The sequence below is a fragment of the Lucilia sericata genome, unplaced genomic scaffold, assembly GCF_015586225.1.
Source record: "Lucilia sericata isolate MDLA Ls3-8-SP2 unplaced genomic scaffold, ASM1558622v1 Contig000652F_arrow, whole genome shotgun sequence".
NCBI lineage: Eukaryota > Metazoa > Arthropoda > Insecta > Diptera > Calliphoridae > Lucilia > Lucilia sericata.
Genome location: NW_023994658.1, coordinates 123,676 through 140,228, shown reverse-complemented (window position 1 = coordinate 140,228; position 16,553 = coordinate 123,676). Strand labels below are relative to the sequence as shown.

General features: G+C 30.8%; 1 protein-coding gene across 2 annotated transcripts; it reads right to left on the bottom strand.

Annotated features, from left to right (window-relative positions):
* Positions 1–5,646: 5,646 nt before the first annotated feature.
* Positions 5,647–16,143, bottom strand: LOC119607066 (heterogeneous nuclear ribonucleoprotein H2). 2 transcript variants are annotated; one of them, XM_037960806.1, is made up of 7 exons: positions 16,125–16,143; positions 10,857–11,326; positions 10,651–10,782; positions 9,834–9,978; positions 9,186–9,325; positions 6,714–7,300; positions 5,647–6,644 (listed from the first exon to the last, which is right to left on the bottom strand). In XM_037960806.1, exons 2-7 carry the CDS (start codon positions 11,308–11,310, stop codon positions 6,312–6,314), a joined length of 1,791 nt encoding a protein of 596 aa, XP_037816734.1. In that variant the 5' UTR covers positions 11,311–11,326; positions 16,125–16,143; the 3' UTR covers positions 5,647–6,311. The 2 variants fall into 2 exon arrangements, with proteins under 2 accessions (XP_037816734.1, XP_037816733.1); XM_037960805.1 differs by lacking the exon at positions 16,125–16,143 and adding an exon at positions 12,569–12,751.
* Positions 16,144–16,553: the final 410 nt, after the last annotated feature.

Below are 16,553 nucleotides of genomic sequence, written 5' to 3'. Positions count from 1 at the left end.
TATAGTCTAGTATATAGTCTAGTCTATGTCCATGCTTGGCTTAAGAAAAAGACATTTTTCAAGTTATGACTTTCCCCATCCCTGCTTTACAACAATTACGGTAATTTTCTTGTCGTTTATATTCTGTTTTAACAAACAATCACAACAATCGCGACAACGCATTTTGTTTTAATTGTCGTTTCGTGTTGTTCAAACACAAAAACTATTGTTGCTGTTGACGCCTGCTACTCGATTTTTGAATGACAAGTAAATTGCCGCTGCTGATCACCTGTAGAAAATGTGTTTAACATTTTTTTTTTTTTTGCTTTAAAATACATTGAACTTTTTTTTTGCATAAACTACGTAAAACTGGTATTTATTGGTTTCGGCTGGTGTGTTAAGAAATATATATGTATGTAATAAAAATGGCATATTTTGTATGCGTTGAAGGTAACAAATGATCAGCGAGTAATTTAGTTTAATATATAACGGGGATTTTTTAAAGTTGGGGGTTTTTAACTTGAAATTAGCAAATTGCTTTTTAAACGTATAGTTAGATATTGCAATTTTACACATGTAGTTTAAAAATAACAACTTTTAATTCAGTGGAATCATTTAAAGATTTTATGGAATTAGTAATTGATTAAAGCAATTAAAAATAATATTGGTAATTTGAAAGTTTTAAGGGGAAATTTGTTGGAAATGTATTTTAAATTTTAATAGAATCTTGAAATATTATTTTTGTTAATTACAATAAATTGAAAAATATTTAAAATAACTTAAACAATTTCAATTATTCTTTTAAATAAAATCCTGATAATTTGTTATATTTCCTGTTCAATTCAAAAAAAAAAAAAACCTTTTAAAAAATATATATTTTCACAAAAAAAATTCTATTCCTGCAAAATTGCTTGCTGGGTTGTAACGCGTGTTTAAAAATAATCATTTGTTAAATATTTTTTTTATCAATTAATTAGTTATTATACATAAAAATGTAAACAAATGTTAACGTCATTAATTGCAAAGAGGACGTCATAATCATCTAACTAGGGAAGTAATCCCAACGTCTTCTGAAAAGTTTTCTTTATATGAAAAACATAAAATCGGCTGTAGATCCTTAAATAACGCTCCAATCGACTAAATAGTGAAATTCTGTGATCACTTCAATTTTCCATGAAAATTGCATTTTTATATGAGAAACATAAAATCGGCTGTAAATCCTTAAATAACGCTCCAATTGACTAAATAGTGGAAATCTGTAATCACTTAAATTTTCCATGAAAATTGCATTTTTATATGAAAAAACTTAAATCGGCTGTAGTTCCTTAAATAACACTCCAATCGACTAAATAGTGAAAATCTGTGATCACTTCAATTTTCCATGAAAATTGCATTTTTATATGAAAAACTTAAAATCGGCCGTAGTTTCTTAAATAACGCTCCAATCGACTAAATAGTGAAAATCTGTGATCACTTCAATTTTCCATGAAAATTGCATTTTTATATGAAAAAACTTAAATCGTCTGTAAATCCTTAAATAACGCTCCAATCGACTAAATAGTGAAAATCTGTGATCACTTCAATTTTCCATTAAAATTGCATTTTTATAAGAAAAACCTAAAATCGGCTTAACGATTTTAACGTTGAACATACCTTCTCCTTAATAATTGTAATAATAATTTTTTGTTTGCCTAAACTAAGTTCTTGATTTTCCATTGAGTTTGCTTATAGAATTAAAAATAAAACATATATATATGATCACGTTTTAAGAAAGTGTTTCGTAAACTTAATTTGCATTATTCAAATAAGGAAAGTAAATACCCATTTATCATTTTATTTACATTGATATTGCTGGGTGATCGTGTAGCGTTTTGTAAACAAACGTTTTAATTCGATTGTTTAGCCATAGTTGTTGAGATATTGTTAAATTAGTTTATAATTAAATGAAATTTAAACGTTAGACCTTAAACAATAAAAATGTTATCCGTGGTAGTATTGATGATCTTGCAAACAGGGTTTTCCCTAAATTCTCAATAATTTTAAGTGATTTACTCAAAATTATGAACTATATTATAAATTACACGTGTTGCCTTAATTATTTTGTATGTATTTTACAAATTGTTAATACAAATTGATTTCATTATTAATTTATTTAAATTTTTTTTAAGTCACCTGCCTCGACAGAGTAAAGCACATTTTTCATTAATGTTTGTGTTGATCAAATAATGAATATAGTTTCTATTGTCATGAGACAATTATATTGTTGTTTGGATTAAACAAAAATGTGAGTTAAACAGGGTGGAAATTATATTCAATTTTAAAAAATGTAAAGGTTAAACTCAAGAGTTCATTGCAATGCAACACTGCAGCATCAAAATGCTGTTGCGTTCGAGAAATAACAAACTTGGCATTACTGTTTGTTCTATAAAAAGTAATGCCAAATCTTATAAAAATTATAAAAAAAATATTGAAAACTTCTGGCTAAACAAATCTAACTTATGGAAAACTTTGTCTGTAAGGGATTCCTACCTCTACTTACAACTATTATTATACAACGCATTTCTATTTGAGATACACAATCACAATTTACTGTTTCAATTATAGCAACCAAGTGGAACGAATTATACAAATAAATATTTAAGTCACAAACTTCCCATAATTATTATATTATACCCACCACCAACACCCTTTAATATAATCGAGAAAAACATTTCAATATTTATTTTAAAATTGTATTTTCGTTATTGTTTATTGTATCTGAAAAATTATTATAAAAAAAAATAAATTAAATAAACTGTGTAAATACAAAACTCTACAACACTCTTAATAAATGTATCACAATGTCAAATACAATTATTTATTTTATATAAAATTAAATTATACAACATTGTTAATGCTAAACAAATAAATACAATAAAATAATAATTTGTTTTTCAATAAAATGAAGACAAGTTGTTATAATTTACACCAATTCCTAAAGATAAAAAAAAAGTTTAAATAAAAATCTCAACATCGGCTGTGAAACTTTCCATGAAAATTGCATTTTTATATGAAAAACATAAAATCGGCTGTAGTTTCTTAAATAAAATAGTGAAAATCTGTGATCACTTCAATTTTCCATGTGAATTGCATTTTTATATGAAAAAACTAAAATCGGTTGTAGTTTCTTAAATAACGCTCCAATCGACTAAATAGTGAAAATCTGTGATCACTTCAATTTTCCATGAAAATTGCATTTTAATATGAAAAAACTAAAATCGGCTGTAGTTTCTTAAATAACGCTCCAATCGACTAAATAGTGAAAATCTGTGATCACTTCAATTTTCCATGAGAAATGCATTTTTATATGAAAAAACTAAAATCGGCTGTAGTTTCTTAAATAACGCTTCAATCGACTAAGTAGTGAAAATCTGTGATCACTTCAATATTCCATGAAAATTACATTTTTATATGAAAAAACTAAAATCGGGATCCTTAAATAACGCTCCAATCGATTAAATAGTGAAAATCTGTGATCACTTTAATCTTCCATGACAAATGCATTTTTATATGAAAAACTTAAAATCGGCTGTAGTTTCTTAAATAACGCTCTAATCGACTAAATAGTGAAAATCTGTGATCACTTCAATTTTCCATGAAAATTGCATTTTTATATGAAAAAACTTAAATCGGCTGTAAATCCTTAAATAACGCTCCAATCGACTAAATAGTGAAAATATGTGATCACTTCAAATTTCCATGAAAATTGCATTTTTATATGAAAAAACTAAAATCGGCTGTAGTTTCTTAAATAACGCTCCAATCGACTAAATAGTGAAAATCTGTGATCACTTAAATTTTCTATGAAAATTGCATTTTTATATGAAAAAACTTAAATCGGCTGTAGTTTCTTAAATAACGCTCCAATCGACTAAATAGTGAAAATCTGTGATCACTTCAATTTTCCATGAAAATTGCATTTTTATATGAAAAAACTAAAATCGGCTGTAGATCCTTAAATAACGCTCCAATCGACTAAATAGTGAAAATCTGTGATCACTTCAATTTTCCATGAAAATTGTATTTTTATATGAAAAAACTAAAATCGGCTGTAACTCCTTAAATAACGCTCCAATCGACTAAATAGTGAAAATCTGTGATCACTTCAATTTTCCATGAAAATTGCATTTTTATATGAAAAAACTTAAATCGGCTGTAGTTTCTTAAATAACGCTCCAATCGACTAAATAGTGAAAATCTGTGATCACTTCAATTTTCCATGAAAATTGTATTTTTATATGAAAAAACTAAAATCGGCTGTAACTCCTTAAATAACGCTCCAATCGACTAAATAGTGAAAATCTGTGATCACTTCAATTTTCCATGAAAATTCCATTTTTATATGAAAAACATAAAATCGGCTGTAAATCCTAAATAACGCTCCAATCGACTAAATAGTGAAAATCTGTGATCACTTCAATTTTCCATGAAAAATGCATTTTTATATGAAAAAACTAAAATCGGCTGTAGTTTCTTAAATAACGCTCCAATCGACTAAATAGTGAAAATCTGTGATCACTTCAATTTTCCATGAAAATTGAATTTTTACATGAAAAAACTAAAATCGGCTGTAGTTTCTTAAATAACGCTCCAATCGACTAAATTGTGAAAATCTGTGATCACTTCAATTTTCCACGAAGATTGCATTTTTATATGAAAAAACTAAAATCGGCTGTAAATCCTTAAATAACGCTCCAATCGATTAAATAGTGAAAATCTGTGATCACTTCAATTTTCCACGAAGATTGCATTTTTATATGAAAAAACTTAAATCGGCTGTAGTTTCTTAAATAATGCTCCAACTAAATAGTGAAAATCTGTGATCACTTCAATTTTCCATGAAAATTGCATTTTTATATGAAAAAACTAAAATCGGCTGTAGTTTCTTAAATAACACTCCAATCGATTAAATAGTGAAAATCTGTGATCACTTCAATTTTCCATGAAGTTTCTTAAATAACGCTCCAATCGACTAAATAGTGAAAATCTGTGATTCATTTTTATATGAAAAACTTAAAATCGTCTGTAAATCCTTAAATAAAAAATTTTCCATGAAAATTGCATTTTTATATGAAAAAACTAAAATCGGCTGTAAATCCTTAAATAACGCTCCAATCGACTAAATAGTGAAAATCTGTGATCACTTCAATTTTCCATGAAAATTGCATTTTTATATGAAAAAACTAAAATCGGCTGTAGTTTCTTAAATAACGCTCCAATCGACTAAATAGTGAAAATCTGTGATCACTTCAATTTTCCATGAAAATTGCATTTTTATATGAAAAACTTAAAATCGTCTGTAAATCCTTAAATAACGCTCCAATCGATTAAATAGTGAAAATCTGTGATCACTTCAATTTTCCATGAAAATTGCATTTTTATATGAAAAACATAAAACAGTAAATCCTTAAATAACGCTCCAATCGATTAAATAGTGAAAATCTGTGATCACTTCAATTTTCCATGAAAATTGTATTTTTATATGAAAAAACTAAAATCGGCTGTAACTCCTTAAATAACGCTCCAATCGACTAAATAGTGAAAATTTGTGATTTTCTTAAATAAAACTCTTTTTTTGTTAAATTTAGTTTTCTTTAAATTTCCGTTTCTTTGAAATTTTTTTTAATATTTTATTTTTGTTTTCTTTTAACTGTAATTATTAAATTGTGTTTTAAAATTATTTCAAGAATTATATCATTTAGGTCTTTTTAAAATTAAGCCTAATGTGTGTTTCATTCACACACATTTTATTTTCATTTCTGTTGTGGTGTTTTAAACTCTTGATTAAATTACAAACTAAATTATTTATTTATAAACTGTTATGTTATAATAAAGTAGAAAAATGTTGTTGTTTTTTTTTAATTGTAAACGAAAAAAATAAAATTTAATTTACAAAATTTTGTAGGATATAAGGTTTACGTTTAGGAATTACAAGTGTCTAATTTAAATTTTTTGCGTTTATGAAGGAATCTTAGACAAAAAAAGGACGTGTGTTTTTCTTAAGTAATTTGTTTTGTTATTAAAGTTATAATTAAAAACTAAAATGAAGGAAAATATGTAGTCATAATTAAGCTTAAATTAAAAAAAGAAAAATAAAAGTATTCTTTTAAGGAAATAAATAAAATTTATAGAGTAGAAGCAGGAATAGATGTACAAGAGTCAAAATGTATGGATAGCCAGAGATTTTAATTAAAAATCTAGAGAATGTCTCAACATTCGTATAACAAATGGGAGATCAGGGGGGAAAGGACGTTGCTGAAATATATAAAAACTCAACATCTATGGCTGAAGGTTTAGATGCGCCTTGAAAACACACCACCACCCATGCCACCACCCATGCCTCCGCCCATGCCACCACCCATGCCTCCGCCCATGCCACCACCCACACCAATACTGTTACCGCCTCCCATGCTGCCGCCAGAGCTGTAGTTATTGCCCACCTTAGACTTGGATTTGCCATTAAAGAACAACTCAATGTAACGAGAACCCATTTTGCAACGATGACGTTTCATGGCCGCCTGAGCATCATCGTAAGTCTCAAACAAAGCCTCGGCAGTACCATTATGGCGTCCGTTTTGTTTGTTATAGTGTATGCGTACATTGGCGGGACGCAAAGGTTCAAAGAACTATTATAAAATTGAAAACATATCATTTAGCATTCAGCTTTTCTTTAAGAATTTCTTGCTTTTACTCACTTTGAAGACATCATTTTCGAACGAAGAGAATGGCAAACCACGCAACATGATCATATAGTAATCATCATTGCGTCCACCACCGATGGGACCAAAGTTACCTCCACCAGAATTTCCGCCAAAACCTCCAACACCACCTCCCATATTATTGCCTCCACAGTTGCCAAAGTTGGCAAAATTGTTGAAACCACCATTATTGCCTCCCGTATTGTTGCCACCACCACCCATGCCGTTGTTACCGCGATCATTGCCAAAGTTGCCGAAATCACCAAAATCATTGCCAAAATTGCCACTGTTGCCGCTGAAACGATTGAAACCGCCACCACTGTTGTTGCCGCCTCCAGAGTTGTTACCAAAGTTGCCACCTCCAAGGTTATTGTTGCCAAAGTTACCAAAGTTTCCACCATTATTGTTGCCAAAGTTACCAAAGTTGCCCATGCCGCCACCACCGCCGCCACCATTGTTGCCAAAGTTGCCGAAATTACCGCCACCATTGTTACCAAAATTACCGTTATTACCAAAGTTTGGTAAATTATTGAAACCGAGTGTGTTATTGGCGCCTACGCCAAAGCCACCATTACCACCCCAACCTAAAAGGAAAGCAGGAACAATGCAAAAAGCATTAGTACGATGAATCCTCTGTTTAAGCTGACTGTCTCTGGTAGGTTCACGAGTTATAATACGAGTGCGATACTAAGAACTACCCCTCCCACCTGGAACTCGTCTTTTTCTCATTTGGGCAGTCTGTCAAAAGGACTCTATTAACTCGCTTCTCCTGCAATGAGTCTATAGAATTCCAGCACTTAAATGGTCATGTCCGAAATCCCTTAAGAGTCTATTCTATATTAAGCGACTTGATGGTCTGTTTGCTCCCTATGGGACGGCTCTTTGTAGGCCTAGTAGTAGGCCAAAAATTTTAACTAATGATGCTGAATTCAAGTCCTCCAAATTATGTCAAAAATACCGATCTTCCCAATATTTTTTATTATCGATCTTCAAGTCCGAAATCAGGCTTCTTTCTGTTCCTTATAATGGACGGCTTGATGGTCTGTTTGCTCCCATCTGTAAAATTTCGATTGATTCCCATTTTGTGCAGTCTGTCAGAAGGACTCTACTGATTCGCTTCTCCTACTATTGAGACAGGCAATCAGTTGAGTAGTCCATTTGAATCCATAAAGTTCCAGTAAGTACTTTAATGGTCATGTCCGAAATTCTTCAAGATTCTGTTCCATTATGGGCAGCTTGATGGTCTGTTAGCCACGAGTGGGATTAGGTACAGTTTATAGTCTTGGCAGTAGACCAAAAATGAAAGCAAACCAATAAACCAATGAAACTGAATTCTGGTCCTTTAAATTTTATTAAAAATACTGATCTTTCCATTGGGATCATTTCGATCGATGTCAACCTCCTGATCTTGTCTTACCGATTTTTATATTTCTATGGAACAGTTTTCAATTGCACTATTATCATTTCTTTAAATACTGATCTTCCCATCGGAACCATTCTGATCGATGATAGTCGTTAGGTTCAGAAACTTAATCATACTTTTACATATATGGAAGGCTAATTATTTTGCAAATCTTTCATTCCTAATCATTTCATTTGGGGGACTTTCAATGAAGTTATTTTTAAAAATACTGATCTTCACAACGGGATCATTCTGATCGACGACATTTGCCAGGCTCAAAAACTTATTAACTTGTTATAGATATGAAAGACTATCATTTCATTTCGAGGACTTGAATAGAATACTGATCTTGCCATCTTGATCATTCTGATCGATGACAGAAACTTATTCACTTGTTTTTTACAGATTTAACTTTCTGTATTGAAACAGAACGGATTGTAATTTCACTAAATTATTATTAAAAAAAAAATTCTGATCTTCCCTTAGGGATCATTCAGATCTATGACAACCGCTAGGTTCATTCACTCTTTTATAGATATGGAAGTCTAAGTTTAAGTCCAGATCTTACATTCTTAATCATTTCATTTGGCGCAAATGTATCAAACTTTATTTACTGATATTCCCATTGGGATTATTCTAATCGATAACAGTCGTAAGCGTAAAAAACTTTTTCACTATGAAAGGCTAATAAATTCTATATCTTACATTCTCTATAATTTCATTTCGGGGTCTTAAACAGAAACAGAACGGATTGCAATCGTATTAATATATTCTTTTAAAAATACTGATCTTCCCATCGGAATCATTCTGATCGATGACAAAAACTTATTCACTTGTTTTATATATATAGAAGGCTAATTGTTTCCAGATTTTAAAGACGTAATCATTTTATTTCGACAGGTGCCTAAAGGTGTCTTTTCAGGGTCATAGATTGCTTTGCGTTCTTTGTAAATGTTATGAGTTTAAGTTCAAATCTAAATTACTTAAAGGTCTACTTTTCAAAATCTTTTAGAGAGCTAACTGCAGCTTCAGTTATTAATTAAATAAAAATCAAAAATAATACTTACGATTATTACGATTATTGCCACCATAATCACTGCCACGATTACTACCACGATCCTTTAAGTCATAAGGAGCCATACGGCCATTACTATTGCCGGTAGAACGTTTTAGCTCAGCCAAAGAACTGCGGAATATTTCAATATATCTAAAGCACATAGGAAAGAGAGAAAAGAAAAATAAAATTATATTTAATAACAAATCTTGAAAAGAAAAACAATCAATTGTTTTAACAGTTGAAGATCTGAAACATAAAAAAATAAGAAATAAGGCGCTGGCTGCTTTGTTAATAAATATGTATTATCAAATAAAGAGAGCACTAAAACAAATCAGACTTCCTGAGAGTTTAAAGAAGAAAACATAACATGTTTAACAATGTAAGCCCATTTTTGTACTAGAAGAAAAAGTTGCTGCAAACACAACTTAGGAAATTGTAGAAAGCGCCGTTAAAAATGATTTTTTTTTTACATAAAAAACTGAAATTTAAAACCTTAATCATTAATCATTATTATTAGTAAACTAATAATAGGTTTAATTTAATTATATTAAAATCAATTAGGTTTTTTTTTAAAAAAGATTATTAAAGTTATTAAAATTTATTATTGGATTTTTTGGTAAATGTTTGATATGTGTTTTTTTTTTATTTAACAACCCACCTGTGCCCAATTTTTTGCCGATTACGTCCCAAGGCTTGTTCAGTGTCTTCTTGGCTTTCAAACTGAACAAATGCTTCCCCTGTAGCACGACCCCTTCTGTCCGTTACGAAAATTATTCCCTCCCGATCCGCTTTGATTTCCAACCCTGCCCAATGTAACAATAATAACACAAGAATAATACAACAAAAACTAAAAAACCAACTTTTTTTGTTTGTTTGTTTGTTTACTAAATATTTTTCTAGGTTAAAGTTTAGATTGTTTTTGAATTGAATATTATTTTTGGAGTTTTCATATTCAAAACCATCTGTTTTTAATGGTTAAATTAAAACAAAATTAATATAAATTTAATTAAAAAAAAAACGAAAAATGGTTTTACTAATTAAATAAAAAAAAAGAATTATTATTATTAAAATTATGTAATAGGTTTTGCATACAAATTTCAAAGGCCTTTTTTTTTTGGAATGACCCCGAGATTTAATGTTTTTTGTTTGTTTAAAAAGAAAACCAAGCAAAATGTTCCCATTATTTTTGTTTTTATAGCCCATGTCCTAAAAGGGAGCAGAGGGAATGTTTGTTTCTTAATCATGTTGGTTTAATTATGTAAAACACTTTGCCCAGAACTTTTTTCAAGGTATTTTTTGTTTAGACTAAAAAACCTGTGCTTTTTTATAAAAATTAATCATGCAATTTTTGTCTAAGTATCAAAAACAACTTTTTTTGTTTTGGTTATAAAAAGAAATTGTACATATTAAAACTACCAATGGTTTAACAACAAGAGTTTAAGTAACAAATGTAAAGTGTTTAAAACCAAACTTACCGTTGAAAAACTCCTCAACTTGTTGCTCGGTAACGGAATAGGGTAGACCACGCAATTTGACCACATAAGAAGTGCCATGACCGCTAGTTTTACGCAAGGCTTCTTTGGCCTCTTTAGAGGAGGCATTGAAAACTGCAAATCGTTTAAAATACACAATTAATATCTTCAAACATTTCCTTTTAAAATCCCACAAAAAAAAAACTCACCCTCTATATAACGATGACCCATACTAGCATTATCCAATTTCATGGCATTAGCAACATCCTGTTGTGTTTTCACCTCAACATAAGCCTCACCAGTATTTTTACCATCCCAGCGTCTCGTAATAATATGTATACCTTCAGCACCTCCTACTACATTAATATTCTTAAGAAAATCTAAGATTTCTTTATGCGTAGCAGACCAGGGTAAACCACGCAAACGTATATATTTGGGACCATCAGCATCGTCTTCATCTTCATCATCGTCGTCATCACCGTTATCATCACCATTATCATTATCATCGCCATTGTCATTATCATCATCCTGTTCATCGTTACCACCATTATTTTGTGAATTATCATCTTGGGAATCATAGTCTTGATCTTGATCCTGATTCTCATCATCATAGTTTTGACTGTCATCATTTTGATTATCATAATCTTGTTGATTGCCGGACATTTTGTGTTTTAAAGATCTAGGGGGGTGAAAAATAAATAAGAAATTAGTAAAATGAAAAGAACAACGAATGATTTTCGAAAGATCGTTATGGGAACTAGATTGTATATAAAATTAATCTGATAGTTAAATTCTTGTTTAGACCTAGTTCAGTTTTAAATCATTTCAAGTACAGTTCTGGTACAGTACAAGTACAGTTCTAGTTCAGTTCTGGTACCGTACTAGTACAGTTCTAGTTCAGTTCAGTTCTAGTGCAGATTTAGTTCAGTTCTAGTGCATTTTTAGTTCAGTTCTAGGTTAGTTTTAGTTTAAGTTTAGTTCTAGCTCAGTTCTAGTGTAGTTCTAGTTCAATTCTAGCTCAGTTTTAGTTTAGTTCTAGTTCAGTTCTAGTGTAGTTCTAGTTCTGTTCTACTTCAGTACTAGTTAAGTTCTAGTTCAGTTTTAATTCAGCTCAATGTCAGTTCTAGTTAAGTTCCAGTTCTTTTCTAATTAAATTTTAGTTCAGGTGAAGTACTGTTGTAGTTCTAGTGCACCTATGCCTCTGTTCAAGTTTAGTCCACCAAACCAACATTTTTTGCCTAAATCTGCCAAAAGTTGAAAACATTTTACAAAACCCAATTGTTTCGGTATTAAAAATTTAAGTGTGCAAATAATCACTTGTATAATATTCAATGAATATGAAGCAGATTTAAATGTATTCATCATATTTTAAGCTAAAATTGTTCCGCAGAACAGCAAATTTAAGTTTAATTAACATTTTCAATGAAAATTTTAATTTTTCATATAAAAAACACTTTATATACCCAAGCCATTTAATAATCCCCTAAAAGTTAACAAAAAAAAAAATACAATAAAATCTGGCTACTCTAACAAACAAGTTTGGTGGTTAAACAACTTCTGGAACTAAAATATATTAAAGAAAAAAACAACACCGGCGGCAGCTGTACAAAAACTACACTTACAACAATACTTTTACAAATGCAAATATTATATAAAACCCTTTAAATTATTTAACAAAATAAAAACATTTCACTTTTTAATTTGTAAACTTTTAATTTCTTTTAAAAACAAATTATTTATAAAAGCACGCTTAACCATAAATAAAGGACCGCCATTTTGGATTTTTATTTTCTGCATCATTGTCTGGCCTTGCGGTTTTTTTCTTTCGATTTTTTTTTTTGCAGCGTACATTTTTTCAACTTAATTTTTCACTTTAATAACATAAATTTCTTAAATATTTATAACACTTCGTGAAACTTACTATGTTTACTATAAAATAGGCTCAAATTTATTTATATTTTTCAAAGAAAAACACTAGAATTTAAATAAAATTTCTATGACGCAAAGTTTTTCGCACAAAAATTTTCTTTTTCACGTTCAGAGCGCTTTGGGGGAGAGTTTGAGAATGACAAGACAGAGAGAGCCCTGCGCCGACAAATATTAACAGCGGCGGCGACTGACACTAAATATGTCGGCGGCGGCTTAAAATCGACTGTAAGCCAGAGATATAAGCCGAGACGGCTCAAATCGGCGGCGGCTGGCCGCCGGTAATATTTTGCAAGCCGCGCCGCCGCCGACTTCTTTCGGCTCAAAAGCTAAGCCGGCTTAAACGTAGCCGCTGATAAAGATTAGAATCACACATGCATTTCAGAACATAATTTCACCAAATTGAACGGAGTTGCCACTATTTTGAATTCTTATGGCAAATTGAAAAGAGTTGCCACACAATATTGTGCTAATATTAAAATAGTGAAAACTACTATAAATGTCCATATTCTGCAGAAAAAAACTTATATAGAGACAGGTTTCTATGTAACAGACTATTATACAAAGATTTTTCAATATAATAACCCTTATAAGGTCTATTTCTAAAGAAAAAGTTAAATTGAGCCGACAATTTAGCCGCCGCCGATATTTTCTGTAATAAGCCGCCGCCGCCGACCCAAGTAGGCTAAGTTTTCAACTACGTTTAGTTTTTAATTTTTCAACGATTTTAAATAAAAACGGAATCCGAGAGATCAGAAAGTTGGATTTTGGAAGCAAATATATTGTTTATAACAACAAAACAGAGCAAGCTCAAAAGTTGTGTGAGAAATTATGCAGGGATGAATAAAAAATTCTTAAAAATTAAAAACAAATCCTTTCTCCAAGTTTTACTAGGATCTGCCGATATTTAAGCCTATCTTCCATATAAAACATCTTGCAGAAAATCAGTTTCTAAAAAATTTTGCATTAAGAAAATGATCAATAACGTAAAAACAAAGATATTTTATTTGTTTATTTACTAGCTATACCCAGTGTGCTGTGCTACCCTAAAAGCAATATAACCCACTTAACGACTTTGATGATTCTAACTGCAATGGTTTTCCAGATATACAATTTGTTACATATGGGAGATTCCACGCAAATTATTGCAATAGTTTCCCAGATATACAAAATTTTGTATTTCATTCATATGGGAAGTGCCAAGCCTCCCATTGAAAGTCCGCCCGTTATTCTCTAAATGTTCTTCAGTAAAAATTGAAATTCTAGCTCTAATAGTTTCTCAGATATACGAATTTTTCTATTTAATTCATATGGGAGCTCCAAGCCCCCCAGATGAAACTCCGCCCTTTTTTCTCCAAAATGTTCAGATGAATATTAAAGTTGTTCGTGCAAAATTTGAGGAATTTAGTTATATTGGTTTCCCAGATAAACGAATTTTTGTATTTAATTCATATGGGAGGTTCCGCTCCCCTCATTGGTAGTCCCCCAATTTATTACCCAAAATGTTTACATGGATGTTAAAGTTCTTTCAGAACAACATCATTTAAAAGGGATCACAAAGAGATTGAAAAATATTCCAAAAGTTTCACTTTGAAAACATTATTAGAATGTATGAAACTTGCAACTCTAAAGGAAGACTATTCCTATTTTAGTGGTATTTTATGATTAAAATAAGTAAGGCAAATCATATGTCGTAAAAAAGAAAATTTCGGAAGTGGTCCGATCATTAGATTAATAAGAACGTCACCGTGATTTTCGGATTAGGGACTTAAATGTGGAATTGGATCAATAATATATATAATTTAAAGTATTTTTTTTTTTTAATTCTACCATAATTCTATCATAATGATAACTTTTGGAATGATGTATTAGCTATAAACTGATTTTCTGTAAGAGGGTTATATTGGTGGACCGATCCTCATAATTTTATTTTTCATAAATGTGGGTTTCGGTTCCTAAAAATGTTTATTTCGTCGACATCGACATTTGAAAGCCATTTATGTGCGTTTAAGTCATTTTCTGAAGAAGATTTCATTACATATTTTCGTTCCAACAAAAATTGTTTTATTATGGTATTATTAAGTACGTAGAAAACGTTAAAATCAATTATTGAAGGGGGCAGGGTCAACTATGGCCTATAGAGATTTCGATTGATATCGAGCTCTTTTTGCAAAATGGACGTAAGCGAGATAAATTTTCGTTCAATTAGGATACTGCGTGTTTAATTTTATGTTTATATATTCAATATTTTAGAAAATTCAAAAAGTACCAGTTAAAGAACGAAAAATTACCAGAAATACTCCAGTTTAAATTTTCATTCACTCAAGTCCCTGATTGCTTAGTTTTGTGTTTTTAGGTTCATTATAAAAGAAAATCCAAATAGTACAAGTTGAAGGACGAAAAAGTACCAAAAAGTCCCGTTTTATATGTTCTCACTTACTCCATGTTCAATATTATAGAAAATTCAAAAAATACCTTTTGAAGAACGAAAAAGTACCAAAAAGTTCCCTTTTATATGTTATTACTTAATCCGTGCTGTACATTCCTAAATTCATGTTTCTAGGTTCAATATTATAAAAAATTCAAAAAGTACCAGTCGAAGAACGAAAAATAGAAAACTCAAAAAGTACCTTTTGAAGAACGAAAAAGTACCAAAAAGTCCACTTTTATAGATTCTCAAGTGCTTAATTACATGTTTCTAAGTTCTAAGTCAAAAAAGTACCAGTTGCAACATCGTATTGGGAGCCCGTTATTATGTATTCATATGTATAAGTTAATAAACCAAAAACAATGTTTTATAAAAAAGTACCAAAAATAGGTACAATTTTCACCCCTTAAACGTCCGAATATCCAAAAAGTACTAAATTTATATTTTTATTTGTTCGTCAAGTTATGAAGGATTCAAAAATATTTTTTGAATGTTCTCTGGTTTATGGGGTGCAAAAGAAGTACCAAATTACAGTTTCTACCCGTTAATTCCCCAAAGGGGCCGAATTTGAAAAAAGTACCAGACACCTGCCCGCTTATTTTTTAAATGAACGACGATAAGCTTTAAACTGTTCTTTTATAGTTTAGGAGATATGAGGTTACCGAATTTACCCGTTTTTACCATTTTTAACCCCCTAATCATTCGAATTTCCAAAAATCCCGTCTAAGTGTATCTATTTGGTGGGAGACCAACCTCATGTCTAAATTTCAGCTCTTTAGCTAAAACCGTTTAGGCTCTACGATGATGAATCAGTCAATCAGTCAGTAACGTTAGAATTTTATATATGTATTATGTATATAGATTTCGTGCATTGAATTATACTGTAAAAACATTGTAATGTTCGACTTGAATTCAAGTTTCGTTTTCACTGGAGAATGCTATTGAATTAAAGTGTATTTCAACACTTGAAATTTGAATGTTTGACTGGAATTAAACTTGTTTAAAACTTTAATTCCAGCAAGAATGCTTATTTGGTATAGTGTGACAACTATAATGGACCTAAAGTCGACATAAAGCCCACAATGGTTAGTACCAATATTTTGCCCAAACAACATCTACATACCTAGCCAGGTTATATCCTCTAGGTCCGTGAAGACATTCTCTACAAAGCTATAAATTTGTATAAAAGACGGCTTAACAATTGTTTCTTGTAAATATTCGGCCACCATAGTGTTTAGAGACAACAAGAGCTTCACTGAAAGGCACACCTGACAGACATCGCGCTCTATTATGGGTGGGTGTATGGTAGTGATTCTGCTAAGATCAATGGTATAATAATAAGTATGTATCTCAAGGATACCCCCTGAAAACGGCAATCAGCTTCCTTCCATTGCCTCTAGGTGATAATATACCATGTCACCACTAGCCGACCGACCACCACCCGCCTAGGCTACTAGGGAGGTATACAATTGCCACTCTCTTGTGGGCATTCTTCCAGGAGACGACCATCATGATGCCTCCTCTTTCTTGAAAAGAAAGACGTTCTTTATAG